Below are 19,824 nucleotides of genomic sequence, written 5' to 3'. Positions count from 1 at the left end.
TTCCAGGACAGCACACCAATTGTTATGGTCTGAGAGGTCCCCAAAGAAGACCAACAGCCACATATGCAATAGAGTACTTTATTAATTCCAACATTGGGGTGGCACTTGGCGACCCCAAAGCAGAGTTGGGGAATTCCAGAGAGGAGGGATTAATCTGGGGCTGATTGGCGGGAGGTCCTAGTGGTTAGGGATTTACTTTCCAGCATCAGGGTAAGGAAAGCTATCCTTAGATATCAGGAGATTGGGGCGCGGGGGCACCTGCTGAGCCAGCAAAGGGGCTTTGGTGGCTTGCTAAGCCAGCAGAAGGCTGGTTTTTCTAAGATCTGTTCAGCTCTGTCCCATTATTGTGAACTGAAACAAGGCTTAGATTTCTGTCAGGCTTCTAGGAGAGCCTGATCTGCCCCCCTCAGCTCTCACCATCCACTCCTCAGCAGGGGTAGGGCCTTCCTTGGGAAGTCAACAAGGGCCGGCGTACCAACTTAAGGCAGGACTTAGCCCTTCCCCCTGTATCGAGGCTGAGCAAGGTATCCTACCATAGGGAATGGGCTCCAGAAAGCCAGTTCATACACCTGGGATAGGCCCTGGTGCCACTGCCAGGCCCCCCCAAAACAGATCAAGCTACATAACTGTCATGTCACCCACATTCAGGGGGTCTAGTTCACTGATCCCATTTTTTTTAATAACTCGCTGCTTGCCTGATTTCCCCACAGATTCCCATCTGTTCTTAAGACAGAATGGCATCTTTCTTTTCTGACTATGGCCTTATGTGGTACCTGGAAGAATTGAACAAGAAGGAATTCATGAAGTTCAAAGAGTTCCTCAAGGAGGACATCGTGCAGTATGGGCTGAAACAGATTCCTTGGACCGAAGTAAAGAAGGCGTCTCGGGAAGACCTTGCCAACTTACTGGTCAAATATTATGAGGAGAAAAAAGCCTGGGATGTGACCTTCAGAATCTTCCAGAAGATCAATAGGAAGGATCTCAGTGAGCGGGCAGCGAGAGAGATTGCTGGTGAGTTGGTTTAAGCTGCTTTCTGGTGAGGATGGTGACATGGTTTTGATGACTTGACTCTTCCTCATACCCGTCTACCATGGACCAGCAGATGTCAGGGGACGTTTTTCTTCTTGAGGAAGGAGGCAGATTCATGTAGACATGTTAGCTCTTTGTAGTCAAATGTGTAGGGTTTTGTGCCCTAACCTGCCTAAATTGTTAAACCTCTACCTAGGACATCAGTAATTTCCCCTTGCATCGAAACTGGGAACTTAACTCTAGAGAGAAGTGGTAGCTCCGTGGATTTGGGCCAGCAGCAATGAAAACACCTGCTGTATAGATCGCATCATGGTTGGCAGGGAGATGGCTCCCTCTGTGTAAGCATGAGAATCTGACTTCTGCAACAACATGAAAGCCAGGCACTGTAGCAAGCTGGCCCTTCAGTGTGGCAAGTTCTAGACAGCTGGAAAGAAACTTGGCTCAAAAAATGAGACAGCACTCAAGAAGCAGAGGCCAGAAGAGGGCATTTAGATTTTCTGGTACTGGAAAGCCATGTGGACGCTTGGAACTGAACCCAAGTCTTAACCACTGAGCCGTGTCTTGAGCCTTGTGTTAGAGCTTCATGTGATGTCTTGTGTGTATCTGTCTTTTTGTGTGTACTCGGTTAACTTTTGTTTCTAACCTTAATTCCTTCATTCCCTCTTTTGCTCCTTCTGATTAACTGCACATCACCTGTTGGCTTTTCTTTTGACATAATTCTGTCTATGCGCACGTACACCTGCACACCGTGGTATACAAGTGGAGATCAGAGGACAACTTTTGATAGTTAATTCTGCTTCTATCATCTGGGTCTCGGGGACCAACCTCGGGTCATCAGGCTTAGTGCCAAGTGCCTTTACCTCCTAGGGCGCCTCACTGGCCCTCATCCTTTGAGCTTTAAATTTAAGACATTTTACAAAATGCAGATTGCCTCTGGTTTCCTCAGTCCCCCCTTGATTGCCCAGCCTGCCTTTTACCTTTATTGAACACAGTTTAAAAATTATTATACTTGGCATACAAAATGAGTTTCAGTGTAAAGTTTTCACGCACGCCTGTGTATGTCATGGTGCTTTGCTCGTGGTATTCCCCCACCGTGACCCCCCCCACTAATTACCTCTGATCCCCTAAATAGACTCCTTTTTGCATTCATGCCATATATGTGGGAAGTTATACTTGTTGAACATTTTAAAGAATCTTTTTAAAACCCAGTTTGGGCTGAAATGGGGGAGAGGGAGCCCCGGACTTCTAGTGCCAGCTTCTGAAATACCCATGACAGTTTAATACTATAACATTCACACAACACACACGCAAGCTGTGCTCAAGGACCAGTGAAAATCTCCCATTAACCAGCGTATTCTGTGTGTTATGGTTACAGCATGAGGTAGGACCTTAAGTGGACCCCAGTGGGTCCTATCCCATGGTGCAATTACCGAGAGAATGGTAAAGGGGAGGGCAGAGAGGGAGGGAGAGAGAGACAGACAGACAGACAGACAGACAGACAGACAGACAGACAGAAGGAGGGGAGAAAGAGAGGGAAAGACCCGCTTGCCTCTTGAGAACAGCGGGAAGAGGGAGTAGGCAGACTTGTCTCCTAAAGAGACCTTTGCGCCTGTGTACAGCCAAGGAACGGCTTGCCATGCACAGAGGGATGACACACTGTGCCAGGTTCCCACGGGCAGGGCCAAGTTGTGCCTGGATGCTAACACTGGGCCCACGGCTTACCGATTCCTAAAGACATCCATCATAAACAGGCTGAAGAAACGGCTCCATGGTTATGAGCATGCCCTGCTCTTGGAGAGGACCTGAGTTCCGTTGCCAGCACTCTCCATTCCCAGCACCCATGGGGGCTGGCTCATGGCCAGCTGTAACTCCAGCTCCAGGAGGTGGCGGTTCAACTCCTCTGATCTTCCTGAGAGTGCACTAACACACACATAATTTAAAATAATGGTTTTTTTTTTTGAAGGGTACCTCCTGAGAATTAAAATATCAAGGTCAGGTCATATATGAGTGAATGCTTAACTTTGATGCATTGTGGATTTTTTTTTTCCTCCTGTGCTCACTGACCTCAGGATACACAAAACTGTATCAAGCTCATTTGAAGAAGAAGCTGACCCGGGATTGGTCCAGAAAATTCGACTTCCCAATTCAGGATTTCATGAAGCCGAAAGTCAGCCAGGATGAATACAGTCGTTTCGAGCATCTTTTCACATCAAAGACAGCTGAGACAAAGCCACACACGGTGCTCCTGAAGGGAATGGCGGGCATCGGCAAGACGCTGACTTTGGCAAGGTTAATGCTGGCCTGGTCAGACGGCCTGGTATTTCAGAACAAATTCTCCTACATCTTCTACTTCTGCTGTCGGGAAGTGACGCAGCTGGAGACGGCCAGCCTGGCCGAACTGATGTCCAGAGAGTGGCCCAGCGCCTCGGCTCCCATCATGGAGATCATATCCCAACCTGAGAAACTCCTCTTCATCGTTGACAGCCTGGAAAGGCTGAATTGTGATTTCACTGAACCAGAATTGGAGCTGTGTCATAACTGGATCGAGAAACGGCCGGTGCCTATACTGCTGAGCAGTTTGCTCAGGAGGAAGATACTCCCAGAGTCCTCTCTCCTCATCACAGCTACCCCGGAGACTTTTGATAAACTGGAGGACAGGATCGACTACACAGAAATGAGGGCCATGCTGGGATTCGACGAGAGCAGCAGGAGAATGATTTTCCGGGACTTGTTCCCGGATAAGAACAGAGCCCAGGAAGCCTTCAGGTTGGTGAGAGAAAATGAACAGGTGTTCACTCTGTGTCAGGTCCCTTTGCTCTGCTTGGCGGTGGCTACTTGTCTGAGAAACGAGATAGACAAGGGAAGAGACCCGGCTCCCGTCTGCCGACGCACTACCTCCGTGTACACCACGTACATCTTAAACCTGCTCATTCCCAAGAGCGCCCATGGTCCAAATAAGAAAAGCCAAGACCTGCTGCAGGGCCTGTGTTCCCTGGCCGCAGAGGGCATGTGGACTGACAGGTTTGCATTTAGTGAGGAGGATCTCGGAAAAAATGGCATCGTCAGTTCGGACATCCCCATGCTGCTGAACATCAAGATATTTCTGAGGAGCAGGGACTTCAAGAATTTTTACACGTTCCTCCACCCGTCCGTCCAGGAGTTCTGCGCTGCTGTCTTTTATCTGGTGAAGAACCACACAGACCACCCTAGTAAAGACGTCCGGTGTATAGAGACACTCCTGTTTACGTTCCTAAAGAAAGTCAACGTACACTGGATTTTTGGGGGCTGTTTTATCTTTGGCCTTTTACACAAATGCGAACAAGAAAAGCTAGAGGCGTTTTTTGGCTACCAGTTGTCCCAGGAGGTGAAGCAGAAGTTGTATCGGTGCCTGGAAACAGTAAGTGTCAATGAGGACCTTCAGGAACAAGTAGACAGCATGAGGCTGTTTTACTGTCTGTTTGAGATGGACGACGAGGCCTTTGTAGTCCAGGTGGTGAACTTCCTGCAGCAGGTGAAGTTCGTGGCTAAGGATTATTCTGATCTGATGGTTGCCGCCTACTGCTTAAAGCACTGTTCTACGCTGAAGAAACTCTCCTTTTCGATGCAGGCTGTCCTGCAGCTTGAACAAGAACACAGCTACATGTGAGTCCGCTCATTGTCTCTCCTCTCTGTCTCCTCAGACTCTGCCCTGTGTATTGCCGGTTTACATAGAATCCTGGTTCAAAACTCATCCCGTGGTCCAGTGCTGAGTGTCCAGCCCAGAAATCACATGCACACAAACAGTCAAAACAGACTCCGCAGGTTATGTGTGTGCATATATATACACACGTGTGCATATATATGTTCACGCATGTATATATATAATAAAGGCTATCAGTTTGAGGGTTGGGGCACAGCAAGTGGGAAAGGGAAAGTGATAGAATTCTATTTTAATTAAATATATCTTAAAAATAAATTTTAAAACAAAATCAAAATTTTAAAAAGGGTGAAAATGCAAAATTTCACTTTCTGTCAATGGCTTACACTTTTTAAGATTTATTTTAATTTTATGTGTATGTGACTGTGTAGGTATGCACGGATGTGGAGATTATCTCCGTGGCCAGAAGGGGGCATCTGATCCCCTGGAGCTGTAATTACAGGTGGTTTGTAAACTGCCCTGATGTGGGTTCTGGGATTCAAATTCTTATTCTCTAAAGAAATATAAACTTTCTTAAATAATCACTGAACTGTCTCCAGTCCAACAGGCTCCATTTTGAGTCCTGGATTGACTCACTTAAAGATATGCCAGTTGGGGGGCTGAAGAGATGGCTCAGAGGTTGAGCACTGACTGCTCTTCTGGAGGTCCCAAGTTCAATTCCCAGCAACCACATACATAATAAATCTTCTTTAAAAGATATGCTATTTGATCTTATTACTATTCAATTTTTGTTAATATTTTTGGACAAGTAGCTGTGGCAAGCCTGGAACTCAGGTCTTGATCTACCTGTCTCCAGAGCACTGGATTGAAGGCATGTGCCACCGTGCCTTTTTGTTAACTAGTTGTGCAGAGTTATAGAGTAACAGTGGTCTATCAGTTCTGATATACGGGGCCTATAGTGCCTATAATAATGTGCAGGCCCTGGATTTGCTCCCCGGCGTCATATAAAACCTTAGTATAGTGGTGCATGCCTGTGACCATAGGGGTGCATGCCTGTGACCATAGGGGTGCAGGCCTGTAACCATAGGGGTGCATGCCTGTGACCATAGGGGTGCATGCCTGTGACCATAGGGGTGCAGGCCTGTGACCTAGGGGTGCATGCCTGTAATCATAGGGGTGCGTGCCTGTAACCATAGGGGTGCATGCCTGTAGCATGTCTGTAATGCAAGCCCCTCAGGTAGTGGAGTCAGACAGAAACTCGGGCTCATCCTTGGTTATATAATAAGCACAGGGCAAGCCTAGATTGCATAAGATAGTATATCTAAGGAATAAAAAAAATTAGCCAAGCTGAGCAACGTCTCATATTTGTAGCCCCAGCACTCGGGAAACTGAGGTAAGAGGAACTCTGAGCATTTTAAACTCATCTGGGCTACATACATAGTGGCTTCCAGGTCAGTCTGATCTAAAGAGTGAGATCCTGTCTTCCACGCACACACAAATCAGTAGAAATGTATGTGTATAATTTGTGATCTCTTGGCTTTTTTTTTTTTTTTTTGTATTCTGAGGTTAGAATCCAGGGCCTTGTGTATATGGGGCTGGCACTAGCCTTGTATCCGTCCTGCCCTCCAGGCTGCCCTCGAACTGCTGCAGCAGTAGTAAGCAGTCTGGGTTGACTGTGTAGGAGCTCGGGAATTTATCCTTGGGACTTTGCTTTCCTCGGGGACAGTGGCCTCATTATCAAAGCAGCAGTCGTATTAACCCACTGTTTTGTGAGTGGGAGTGTGATGGCCCCTGTCCTGTGTTTTCCGCCCCGCTTAAGATCTGAGCATCGCACTCAGGTTCTTCTCCCCTCCTCCTCCGACTTTCTTCACATCCTAACTACAAACTGCCTTTTAAAAGTTAAATGTTTCCGGGTGGTGGTGGCGCACGCCTTTAATCTGAGCACTCGGGAGGCAGAGACAGGTGGATCTCTAAATTTGAGGCCAGCCTGGTCTACAGAGTGAGTTACAGAGCATCTAGGACTGTTACACAGAGAAACCCTGTCTTGAAAAACCATCAAAGAGAAATGTTATAGGGAATATGGGGTTAACTCAGTTGCTGCACAGTTTTATCTCCAGGATCCACATAAAAAAATAAATAAATAAAGGTTGTATATAGCAGCACTAGGGAGGCAGAGACACACAAGCACACACATGCACACACACACACACATGCACGTGTGCATGCACTCACATTTATACACAAAAACGTATTATAAATGGACTCATACTCAGAAATCTTGTAAGGTGAGCTGGCACGATGGCTCAGCAGTTAAGGGTGGCTGCACTCAAGTCAGATGACCTACGGTTGGTTTCTTAGTCCGTATGGTAGGAAAACTGATTCCTGCAAGTTGTCCTTTGACCTACACACAGAGAGAGAGAACGGGGGGAGGAATGTTAGGAGGCAAATTTGATTGTCCTGTTAGAGATGAGGACAGTGAGCAGGAGTCAAGTATGTTATCCCAGGTCATAAACTACACAAGTAGCCACAGCTGAGTCTGAGCCCAGGAGACGCTTGCTCTAGCTTTTGACTCGGTGACTCTGGCGTCCTGTCCCATTCTGAAACCAGCAAGGTTGTCTGTAAGGCAGGTTTTCTCAACCATCCAGGTTGCTTGTCCTGCTGTGGGAGCAGGGAGTGTAAAACAAAGTCCCAGACATACCTGGTTCCAAATGTTTAAGATTCTCAAACACCTCCGGCCCTTACCCAATAGCTGTACCTCTACCCCACAGACCTTGCCCTGTGTCTGGCTAAGAACTGCAGGCATGAACTTAGCTAGCTACCGTCATACTGTTCGGGGAGTTGCTTTGCTGTGTTTGTGTGCTGCGGATGTCTTGCCTTAACTATTTTGTAAATTGAGTAGAATCTGAAAGCCCTGACAGTTTTTATCATTTATTTTTTTGTTTTTTTCCTCTAAACTTTTTTTTTCGAATTAATTATGCAAGCAGATGTCACACACACAGCACACAGACAGAGACAGCACAGAGACATTTACACACAGACACAGTATACAGACTTACCTTACCTGGGACTCGAACCGGCGACCTCGGGCTCTGCGGGCGGCGCTCCAATCCTCTCAGCCAACCCTATTTTTTTTTTTATTATTTATTTTTCCATTCAAAAATTTGCACTTTCTCCCTTCCTCCCATTCCCCTCCCACTCCCCCATTCACCCTCCTCCCTCCCCCTCCCTCCTAAAGAGAGGGCAGGGAACCCTGCCCTGTGGGAAGTCCAAGCCCCCCCCACCCACACACACACACGTCCAGGCCTAGGAAGCTTTGCATCCAAATAGACTAGGGTCCCAAAAAGCCAGTACATTGTTCTCTGTGTATAAATGTTTTGCCTACGTGTGTGACCTCCATCTTGTGCTTGTGCATACAGTACCCGTGGTGGCCAGAAGAGGGAGTCATTACCCTGGACTTGGAGTTAGGGATGGTTGTGAGTCACCATGTCAGGTCTGGGAAGTGAGCTCAGGTTCTCTGTGAGTGCAACAAAGGCTCTGAACCGCCAAGCCGTCTCTCCAGCCCCTTGAGTTAACTTTTCAATAACGGACTGTATTCCTTTCTCCTCTGCTACAGGGAGAAACTACTCATCTGTTGGCAAGATGTATGCTCTGCGCTGGTGAGCAGTGAGCAAGTCCAGGAACTCCAGGTGAAGGACACGAATCTGGGCGAGTTGGCCTTTTCGGTTTTGTATAATCATCTCAAGCATCCCAGCTGTACCCCTCAAATACTTGAGTAAGTTAAAGGGCGACTTTGGTCAGGTCCTGTCATGGAAGTAAGGGACTCAGCTCCCGGCCATCTTCCCACTAACTGCACAGGTGGAGGCTTACAGTCTAAAGTCGGGTCAATCTAGCCATGGTGGTACCACAAATGTCTGTTGCTGACCATTCTTCACTGGGGGTGTTCTGTGAATTGGAGGATGACGAGAGTGTGTGCGGGCTCCTCTTTCTAGATGCTTCCTCTTCTCACAGCCAACCTTGCTTCCAGACATTTCTCAGGGTTCCACGTGGAGGAAGAAAATCATCCAGTTTGAGAGCCAATGAGCTGTATCACTGGGTCACAGAATACCCAGTCATTGCGGGACACAGGAGGAGACGGTCGGGCTGGATGGGAACTGACGGGTCTCTTTGTTCTGCAGGGTAAACAACGTGTCCTTCCTGTGCAATAACTACATGTTCTTTGAGATGTTGGCGCAGAACCATAACCTGCGTTACTTGAACCTTAGCTTCACAGTCCTCTCCCACAGCGATGTTAAACTGTTGTGTGAGGTGCTGAACCGGGAAGAGTGCATCATAGAGAAGCTGCTGTGAGTCCGTGTGTGTGTGTCCGCCAGCTTGCACGCCCCGCAGAGGAGGCATCGAAGTTCGGTCCATCTGGCTGTGATTTTAAAAAAAGTCCTGGTATAAGCAGCATCAGAGTAAAAGGATATTGCATTCAAAATTCCAGCTCACAGGACTCTGCTGTGGGAGGTCGGGGCAGCGGAGCGTCCCTTCAGTCCACAGTGGAGAGCAGAGAGCAGTAGCTGAATGGACGCTTGCTAGTGTTCAGCTCATTCTCCCTGCGTGTACAGAGCTCAGGATTGTCCTTCCTGAGGACTGGTGCCCCCCACAGTGGGCAGGTTTTACCACCACCCATAGCCATGCCCACAGGTCGTCCCTATATAGAGAACCCCTCCGTGAGACGCCTTTCTGTGTAATTGTAGATTGTGTCATGTTTTTTGTTTTTTTTTTTTTTTTCGAGACAGGGTTTCTCTGTGGCTTAGGAGCCTGTCCTGGCACTAGCTCTGTAGACCAGGCTGGTCTCGAACTCACAGAGATCCACCTAGATTGTGTCATGTTGATGATTAAAACTGTCAACAGGAGAGCTGGGCAGTGCTGGCTCCTGCCTTAATCCCAGCAGGTGGGAGAGCAGAGACAGGTGGATCTCAGTTTGAGGTCAGCCTGGTCTGCAAAAGTAAATTTCAGGGCAGCCAGGGCTGTTACGCAGGAAAACACAGTCTTAAAAAAAAAAAAAATCCACCTTGTCACAGGAGGACTACAGTTTTTAATTTGCACGCTTTCATCCTTGTCCTTCTACCGTTCCTGCGCAAACTCAGTCACCTTATTCACTGATGATAGCTAACCAGCAGGATGGGCCAGCGGGTCCAGCCATTCCAGAACACAGTGTTTCTACAGAGTGCTCTCCCCTCTCCCTATAGACCCGCAGGGGCCAGCCCATTCCTGGACAAGGAGGCGTCTTAGAGGATATTTGCAATAAGTGTGCTAGACTCTGGGGCAGGAAAGCCCTCCTCACTCCCACAGTCCAGTTTCAAGAGATGGCACATCACAGTTACCAATATAGCGTGTACCACAGCTGAAGGGCATTAAACGTGTGTATACACATGCACACACACGCACCCAATAAATAAATGTAGTTAAAAAACTGGGCTGGAAAGATGACTCAGCAGTTAAGAGTACTTGCTGCTCATGCACAGAGAACCCATACTTAAGTCCCAGCACCCACAATGATGCCGCCACCTGCAGTTCTAGTTCTAGGGGATATGATGCCCCCTTCTAGTCTCTGTCGGTACCAGGCACACATGTGGCATGCATACATACATGCAGGCAAACACTCATACACATTCCAAATCATCGTTTGTTTGTTTTAAGAACAGTGTCAAGGCCTGAGAAGTCCCAAACCTTCAGGGGTTAGCAAGGGGACATTGTTGTGAAGCCAGAGAAAGATATGATCTCCTTCTTCTCCTGCAGGGTGGCAGGCTGCCAGCTTTCCCCTGAGGACTGCAAGATCTTTGCCTCCGTCCTGACCAACAGCAAGACATTGGATCATCTTAATATTGCATCCAACAGCTTGGAAAAAGGGGTGTCCTCGCTGTGCAAGGCTCTGTGCCAGCCAGACTGTGTTCTCAAGTGCTTAATGTAAGTGACCATGCTGGCATGGTGGGGGGAGGGGTGCTGTGGAAAAACCGTGACTGGGAAATGGCTCAGTGGGGAAGAGTACTTTCCATACTGACAACCATGTGCACTGTCTGAAACCCCAGAGCTGAGGGGAGAAGATAGGTGGGTCCTAAAGCTCAAGGACCAGCCATATTGGTGACAGACTAGACAGCAACTGAGGAAGACACGCAGTGACAGCCTCTGGCCTCCACAGGGCCATCATATAGCATACACGCTGGTAGATTCCTGAGTCAGCATAGAGAGGCAGGTGGAAGAGAAAGAAACTGGAGCCTAATCTTGACAGACAGCAAAGGATAGACAGTCTCCTGTGGGAAAACGGGCACCTGTGTGGGTAGCTGTGACTCTTCACAGGAGTGTGTGTGTGGTGGGGGGTGCTTGCATCCATAAGGAGCCAGGGTAGCTCTGTTTGGGTTTAGGATGCAGCCATAGGGTGATTTGATGGGCCCACATTCTTTCTTTCCCTGAATTGCCGTACCTTCCTGTGCTTACCCACTCACCAGAGTGAGGCATGTATATAGAAATCCTGCCTGGTGACTAAGGCATGCCCTCACACACCAGACGGAGAGATTAATTAGTCCTAATATCTGCCCATTGAAAGAGCCCCAGAGCAGAAATTCCAAGGCCTAAACCTAAGATTCGCAGACAAGCCGAGAGGCCTTGGAGAGGCGGCATAAGAACACGCATACTGCTCGTGCAGGGAATCGTTTCGTTTCCAGCACCCAGGTCAGGCCACTTGTCCCCAGCCCGAGGAATCACAAAGCCTCTGCTGGCATCCACAGGCACCCTACTCATGGCACACACATGATGTAAAACATAGACACACAACACACACACCGGGCTTGGTTGCTGCACATCCCCGTAGTTCCCACTGCTCAGGAGGATGAGACAGGAGGATTGCAAGGTCAACCTTTGAAAGAGCCCACGCAAAGGCGGGAGGAGACAACTCCAGAAAGTTGCTCTGTGACCTCACACATACTGTGGTATGTGCCCACACACGTCGTAGATGGCACATACACACAGAATGTTTAAATTTTTCATTGGGTTTGACCTGAATATCTGCAGATCATTTTTCTAGTTATTCCCTTGTCAGCATGGCATGACAGTTGGTGTTTAAATTGTATTGCGTATTATAAGAAGTCTAGAGGTGGTTGGGGCTGGTGCATGGGAGAGTGTGGACCACCTCTGAACACATCCTGAACCACTGTCCATACAGCTCTGAGCACCAGTGTGATTTTGCATCCGCAGTGAATCTGCCCTCTTGCCTTCCCATACACACCCCTGCTACCCCATAAATACCAAAGGATTAATGTACTAAACTTAAAAAGCTATTAGGTTCGATTACAGTGTCTGAAACAGACACAGAGAGAAGTGTGTTGGTAACTTGTTTCTGGCGTGCAGCGTGGGCTCTAAGCTGGGACAGTCTGAGCAGGATACCCGTGAGCCCCTGTGCCTCATTCCATACAGAATGATCCTCTCTTGTCATTGTGGATAGAGTAAGTGGGTAGGCTGACACAGAAGGAAACTAGGGTCTTTAGACGCAGAGGAGAAAACAGATGGATTGGCGCTTTGGAGGGTGTAAGGCAATCCTAATTAGTCTTATTAAGTAAAAACCTGGAGTCCGATATTAGGGGGTGAAAGCTGAAAAGATCAGAGAAGCAGAGCAGCCAGCCACTAGCGTTACACCTCTCGGAATGCTCAGCCTAAAGTGGCTAGATCCCATCTCCACGAATCCTCAGACAGAAGGCTCTAAGCTCCTGTCTCCTCCCACCCTATATTCATGTCTCTGCCCAGGCATATCCCTTCCTGTCTCCACCTCCTCAGTGGTGGGATTAAAGGTATGTGATTCCCAAATACTGGGGTAGAACGTGCGAGCCGTCACCGCCTGGCCCTGTTTCTCTTTTAAACTGGATCAGTCTCATTGTAGCCCAGGGTGGCCTTGAACTCACAGATCTGTTTGCCTCTGCCTCCCGAGTGCTGGGATTAAGTGTGTGCCACCACTGCCTGGCTCCCAGAGCTGCTTTCTGTAAGGATATGTTTGTCACAGCAACAGAAATGAAACGGAAGCACACCCACCTTTTTCATATCCTTCGTTACATAAGACACCGTGGATGTGGTTGTCTCCACGACAGTAACCATGTAGCTATAAAAAGTATCATAAAGCCAGGTGATGGAGGCATTGTTAGTATAAATGATTTGGGTTAACGTTGGGGAAGGTCTTCGAAACATAAGCATTTTCAGTGAATTTTATTCGGTTTGGATATTGGAACTGACGTGAGTCGGAAGAAAGGATAAGCCGCCAGCTCCTTGTCTTGCTTGAATCTTTTGTTACTGTGTGTGGCCTTGCTATACTCCCCGTCACACGATCCTTTCCCGCCCACAGGCTGGCTAACTGCTCCCTCAGTGAGCAGTGTTGGGACTACCTTTCTGATGTTCTTAAGCAGAACAGAACCCTGGAACACCTAGACGTCAGCTCCAATGACCTACAGGATGAAGGACTGAAGATTCTCTGCAAGCCTCTGAGCCTTCCGGACAGTGTCCTGCAGACACTACAGTAGGTTTCTGTCAACTTGGCTTTGCAGGCCCTGCCTAGGAATCCTTAATATCTATACCTGAGAATATGCAGATTAGGGTCACTCACATCAGGTTCCAGATGAGCTGTTCCCAAGGACAAACCTGTACCTTGACCTCTGAGTGGCAGAGTTGGTATGTGGCGGGGCAGCCTCTCAGAATATAGACACAAGGGACTGAAAGAGAGGAATTATGACTCGGGTCCAATAGGTGGTTAAGACGTTTGGAGTAAATACTGGACAGTGAGTAGATATCAAGAGGTGGAAAACTGGACCCCAAATTCGGGATCGAAGGGTATCGTTGTAATTTTTCTTATCTCTGTGACTGTGATAAAACACCTGACAGAAGGGACTTAAGAGAGTCGGGGTTCATTGTAGGTTATGGTATGGGATACTCTAATCTCTCCTGGTGGAGAAAGAAATGGTGGCTTCATGGCGCATGCGTGCCTAATGGTGCATGCGTGTGTGTGTGTGTGAAATTTTTCACACCTCATGCTGGCGGTGTGTGTGTGTGTGAAATTCTTCACGTCTTTGTGGGTTAGGAAGAGAGAGTGGAGCCGAAAGTGCAGAGATAAGGATATAAATAACCCTTAAGCCGACACCCAGTGACCCACATTTGCCTGTCAGACCCAATCTTCCAGAGGTCCCACAGCCTCCCCAAACAGTGCTCCTGTCTGGGGACTAGGTGTTTAAATGCATGAGCCTACAGGGAGACATTTCAACCCAAAGAAAGAGTTAATACGTGGACAAGAGGCTCCAGAAACGTGTGTGTGGATTAGTTTATGTGTGTGAAAATTCTGCTTTGGGAAGAAGAAACCGTTATGGGAAGGGAAATGACAGAACTCTTTATTTCAGATTATAAGATCAAGGGGTGCCTGGGTAATGTGGTTCTTGTTTTGATTATGCCAAGTAGATTAGTATGGCTTGATCATTTGGCTTTTCCGTGAGAGGTCCTGACCTGTGGGACTTAGGAGAACAGTGTTACTTAATCTGCTGTGGCCCCTCAGCGTCACAACGTTATCCTCCCCAGAAGGGGTTAAGGAGCAGAATGAAAACACATAGTAAATGGAGTGAGGTTTTTGTCCTCTAGTGATGGCTTTGGCTATTTTTAGAAACTGAAAATGTCAGCATATATTTTAAAAATTAAAGGTTTCCCCAACATTGTAAAGAATAAAGAAAAAGTATTTTAAAAAGTATAAACCACTTGAGGTCTCTAAAAATACTGAATATGTGTTTAAAAATCTGTTGGGCGGGGGGGGATCGGTTTTCTTAGTGGATTAAAGGCAGTGTCGTGTGGCTCCCAGCGACCTGTAACTCCATCCTGGACTTCACAGGCACCCGTGCTCACATGTGCATAGCCCCACAGACACACACACAATTTAAAAATAATAAAATGGATCATCTAGAAATACATAAATGTCAGCATTAAATCCCTAGTGGCATGGGTTGACAAGTTAGAAAAAAAAAAGACACTTCACAGGTCAGCAGAACTGAAGACAGGCCACAGGGGGCGAGAAGACAGACAAGAGAAACGCATAAATTGCGAGAGACTAGAAAAATCTAATGTATTAGTGAAGCCCAGCTCCAGCTCAATAGTAACAAGAGGCTTAGTCAGTCGTTCTACGGCAGAATGCTTGCCCTTTGTGCACCAGGTCCTGCCTCCAATCCCAAATACCAAAATAAACTCTAAATGAAGCATTTAACGATAGAGATGAGATTTTTCACTCCATTCCAAAACAAGATTGCTTGTTGTCCCTTCCATTCAAGAGAGTCCTGTGAGAACTAAAGGTTTCTTTAGGCAGGAGAGTAAGTGGGAAGGAATTTCTAAACCCATCCTTAAGGGAACAACAAAGGAAGAAACCACTCGTTTTATTCAGATGATAAGAATGAATATATATAATCCCAAAAATGTACAGATAGTTCCTCGGGCACAGGTGTACCCAAGTCTCCCCAAACAGTGCCACCAGCAACTACAAAACAAGTGTTCCACTGCCTGAGACCGTAGGGGCAGTTCTCATTCAAACCACCACATACAGTATGTCAACAAGAAGTAAGCTGTAGAATTACATATGAAATATCAAAATGCAATTGTCCAGAAATAAGACCGTCACAACAGGTGAGACTTTTGTATACAATGTTAAGTAATAGTGTAAATGAAATGGATGTTCAAATACTGTTGTATTTAGTCATTTCTCCATAGACAGACTGTGGTTTTAATGAAACACTAGTAGAGATATGCTTGTTTATTTGGGTTGTTGTACTTGAAGAGCAAATCCTAAAACTTACTCGCACCTGTAACGCCAGCACTTGGGAGATGGTTTTAGGGGATTCTCATATGGTACTTCCAAAAAGCCGGAAACAGAAAACACCTTAAGAATATAAGGTAGACAGCGTCACTCCAAATACTTTGAGAGATTCGTTGTGTGTGAGCTGGAGAGATGGCTCAGCAGGTCTGAGCCCTTGCTTCTCTCGACTAGAATCTAAGTACAGTCCCTAGCACCTGAGTCAGAGGCTCACAACCATGTGTGACTCTGGCTCTGGGGGACTGTACTGTTGCCTCTGGCCTCTGTGCACACCTACTTAGATGTGGCAGGCACACACTCAAATAACATTTTCTAAAAGCCGTGTTAGATTCGCACGGGAATTTGAGAAATCAGAAATGGGCTCCTCAGAAACAAGCTCATCTGCTGGTGTTTCATAAAATCGAATAGATCAAAGATAGTTCAGGAAAAGAGCGGACTTCAAGCGTTCCCAGTCAGCTACCCTTCCGTGTGGGTGGCAAAGGCTGTAACATCACGCCTTCTTTCTTCTTTGCTGCCAAGTGTGGACTCCTTGAACGCTGCTGCACAGTAGCTGTTCCCACTCCTGCCTTATCCACGGTTTGGGTTACCCATAGTCAGTACCCCACTCCATTTTCACAGGAGTCACCCATAGTCACTCATTGCCCAAAGTCATTATTTAATATAATATTGTTCCAACTTTTTTTGGAACAATGTGTAATTTTTTGGAAAAGGGTTTCTCTGTTTACTCTATAGACCAGACTGGCCCTAGCATTCAGATCCACCTGCCTCTGCCATCTGAGTGCTGGGATTAAAGGTTTGTACCATACCCGCCCAGCTTGTTCCAGCTTTTAAAGATTTATTTACCTCATTTTATGTGTTTGTGCTTCTGAGTGTATGTATGTGTATCACGGGCATGCAAGAACCCAAGGAGGCCAGAAGAGGGAATCGGATCCCCTGGAACTGCATGTAGTAGGTGGTTGTGAGCTTCCTGACATGCATTCTGACAGCCAAACCTGGGTCCTCTGCAAGAGCAGTGTGCTCTTAACCTCTGAGCCATCTCTCCAGTCCTGGTTTAACTTTTATTACAGTGCATTGTATTTGATGTGCTCAGCCATCGTTAATATCTTAGTGGGTCTGGACTTCTTTGTCCTCTGTGGACCATTGAGAAGATGATGTGTTATCTGAAGGGCTCGGTGCTGTCTGCAGTTTCGGGCATCGCTGAGTCTTGTATAACAGGGAGTAACTACCGTATTGTGATTTTTCCCTTGCAGTTTGAGGCATTGTCTCATCACCGCTAGCAGCTGCCAAGACCTGTCGGAAGTCCTCAGAAACAACCAGAACCTGAAAAGCCTTCAGATTTCCAACAATAAGATAGAAGACGCTGGCGTGAAGTTTCTGTGTGACGCTATCAAACAGCCCAGCTGCCACTTAGAGATTCTCGGGTGAGTGTCATCGAGATCATAGCTGTGTCCTTGAGGGTGACAAAAGGCGGGAGATTAATGTGTGGAAAGAGAAATCAAAATTCCATAGGGACGACGTAGCAGTTAGCCTTACTACGTTGCTAGTCTAGCCAGGTATGATTTATCTCAACTGGGCACACTTACAACACTTGATCATCCAGGGAATTGTGATAATGGGGCAACCTCACTGCTGGGAATGGAGGCAGGAGAAGTGGATGGTGCATGCATGGGTGGGTAGATAACATGGATACTCAAATGGATGCAGGATGGGTGGATGGATGCCAGATGGGCGGATGGATGCCGGATGGGCAGATGGATGCCGGATGGGCGGATGGATGCCGGATGGGCGGATGGATGCCGGATGGGCGGATGGATGCCGGATGGGCGGATGGATGCCAGGATGGGCGGATGGATGCCAGGATGGGCGGATGGATGCCAGGATGGGCGGATGGATGCCAGGATGGGCGGATGGATGCCAGGATGGGTGGATGGATGCCAGGATGGGTGGATGGATGCCGGATGGGCGGATGGATGCCAGGATGGGTGGATGATTGATTGTTGCATACATGGAATGAATGATTATTACATGGATGGATGCATGTTTGGTTGGATGAGTGTATAAATGGATGCCTGGGTAGGTGGGTGAATGGATAGGTTATTGAAGGTTGCAGGCATAGATATATGGTATTAATGGATTGAAGCATGTGATAGGTAGCTGTTTTATTGATAGGTGCATATGTGGATGCACGGATGGATGTCCACTGGCGATGACAAGTGTGGCTAGCCCACATCTCATTGACTTATTTGTCTGGACTGATTTGGCAACTGCTTTGGCTGCCATGAGAAACATAGATTGAATGGCTCCTATGCCAGAGATTTAGTGAAGATACAGTTGTAGAGGCTAGAAGGGAGAGCTTGCTGTCAGCTGGTTCTTTTAGAGGACCAAGGCAGGGCGTACGGTCTAGGCTTTGCTCATTGACCTGAAAATGGCTGTCTTCTCCCTGTGTGTTCAGTTATACAAGATTAGTTCCTACCCTGGTGTCCTCCTTATAACTTAGTTTTCTCTCTACAACTGTGTCTCAAGGTCCAGTCTCATGAGGCACAGGGGATTTAAACTTCAACATATGAATTTTGAGGAGACATAGTTTAGTTCATAGCAAAATGAATCTTCAGTGGTTCAAATTAAAAGGTATCATGGTGCCTGAGGTGTAGGCTCAGAACTCACAAACCCTCCACTGTATTACCCAGTGCCAGGTAAAATTTCACCCCAGGTTCAAGGGCTGGGACAGCAGACTGAGTGGAGAGGGCTAGTTCATTCACCACAGACACGGATACAGAGCATGGGCAGTTGTGGTCACATCTGACAAAAGGGGCAATGCGACGTCATGGACACTGGGCTTTTAAGAGACTGTCCTTAAAGGTTATGGAGTAAGTGTAGGCTAAACGACCAAGTTACTTCTCGCCCGCCGTCTGCCTTCCAACCCTGACATGGACCTGTTCTTTGTTGCAGGTTGCAAGCCTGTGAGCTAAGCGACGCCTGTTGTGAGGACCTGGCTTCTGCTTTTATCCAGAGTCAGACCCTGCGGGCAGTCATCCTGGCAGAGAATGCCTTGAGCCGCAGTGGGCTGGCCGTGCTGTGCGAGGCCCTGCAACAGCACAGGAATATCCAGCGTATACTTGGGTGAGCTGGCCTTAGGGCTAAGAAGTGATTGACTGAGATCTGAAGTGTGCAGCTAATAACATAACATAATAATTTAACATAGAAATAAGGGCTGGGGAGACGGCTCAGTCTGTAGAGTCCTCGCCACACAAGCATGAGGACCAGGGTTCGATCCCCAGAAAGTACATGAAAAAAAAACCATACACTCATAATCCCAGTCCTGGAGAAGTCAAAACAGGAAGGAGGATCCTTAATGCTCAGTGGCCAGCCTGTCTAGTCATATTGGTGAGTTCCAGGCCAAATGAGGGGACCCTCATCTCAAAAATGAAGAATGATAATCTGATGTTGACCTCTGTCCTTTGCATGCTTGAATACACACACACACATGCACACACACACATGTACGCACAAAGAACTCAATAATAAGGTGGTTGGTTGCCCCAATAGTAACCATGCCGCTGCTGTAGCAATAGACATATCTTGTCATGAAATCCCACCCATCATTGAGGACAGGTGTCAACCTCAGAGACCATTCTTGATCGTTCAGATAGGGGTCTCCCAATTGAGGGACTATGGGTAGTTAATTGGCATTTGGGGAGGAGATGCCATAAAATATTTTAAAATTTCGAATTAAAAATAAATTCAAGTAATATATTCTCTCACTTGGGGGCTGTAGCAGGAGTATTAGATTAAGTGTAAAGCCCTTCCTTTCCCTGTGCCTAGTGTGTGCCCAAGTACTGGTGACATTTGGTACTATCATTGCTCTAACAATAATGCATAAATATACTTGTAAATATAACTTTCGTGTATGCAGGCAGCCCGGATCTAACATCATTCAACTCTGCAATATGAGGGCATATCCTTACAGCCATTCTTTTTTTTTTCTTGCAACACAGTAGTCAGTAGTTACATGACTCAACATTTTAATATAGGGTGGGCTTTGTGATAGGTGATTTGACTTTTTTGCCCACCTGGGGACTAATATGGCTGCTCTGAGAATATTTAAGATAGGCTAAGCGAGCTAGGGTGATCTGCTTGTAGATAAAGGTTTGTATTATGCAATTATCATATAAACATATGACATAAAACATATAAATACGCCGGGTGGTGGTGGCGCACGCCTTTAATCCCAGCACTTGGGAGGCAGAGGCAGGCGGATCTCTGTGAGTTCGAGGCCAGCCTGGTCTACAAGAGCTAG

At 47.2% G+C, this 19,824-nt stretch overlaps 1 protein-coding gene across 1 annotated transcript; it reads left to right on the top strand.

The window, feature by feature from the left end:
• The first annotated feature begins 734 nt into the window (after positions 1-734).
• On the top strand, positions 735-9,013 carry Nlrp4 (NLR family pyrin domain containing 4). The gene is made up of 4 exons (XM_026777161.1): positions 735-1,011; positions 3,099-4,671; positions 8,280-8,438; positions 8,842-9,013. Exons 1-4 carry the CDS (start codon positions 735-737, stop codon positions 9,011-9,013), a joined length of 2,181 nt encoding a protein of 726 aa, XP_026632962.1.
• Positions 9,014-19,824: the final 10,811 nt, after the last annotated feature.

Source organism: Microtus ochrogaster, unplaced genomic scaffold (assembly GCF_000317375.1).
Source record: "Microtus ochrogaster isolate Prairie Vole_2 unplaced genomic scaffold, MicOch1.0 UNK47, whole genome shotgun sequence".
Taxonomy (NCBI): domain Eukaryota; kingdom Metazoa; phylum Chordata; class Mammalia; order Rodentia; family Cricetidae; genus Microtus; species Microtus ochrogaster.
The sequence above is the reverse complement of the archived record's forward strand: the minus strand, read 5'-3'. Positions and strand labels throughout refer to the sequence as shown.

Excerpts from the sequence above, each read along its gene's own strand:
- Nlrp4 (XM_026777161.1), top strand. The coding sequence starts at position 735 with ATGGCATCTTTCTTTTCTGACTATGGCCTTATGTGGTACCTGGAAGAA. Across the intron at positions 1,012-3,098 it reads GGCAGCGAGAGAGATTGCTG|GATACACAAAACTGTATCAA; the intron begins GTGAGTTGGTTT and ends CACTGACCTCAG. Across the intron at positions 8,439-8,841 it reads TGTACCCCTCAAATACTTGA|GGTAAACAACGTGTCCTTCC; the intron begins GTAAGTTAAAGG and ends TTTGTTCTGCAG.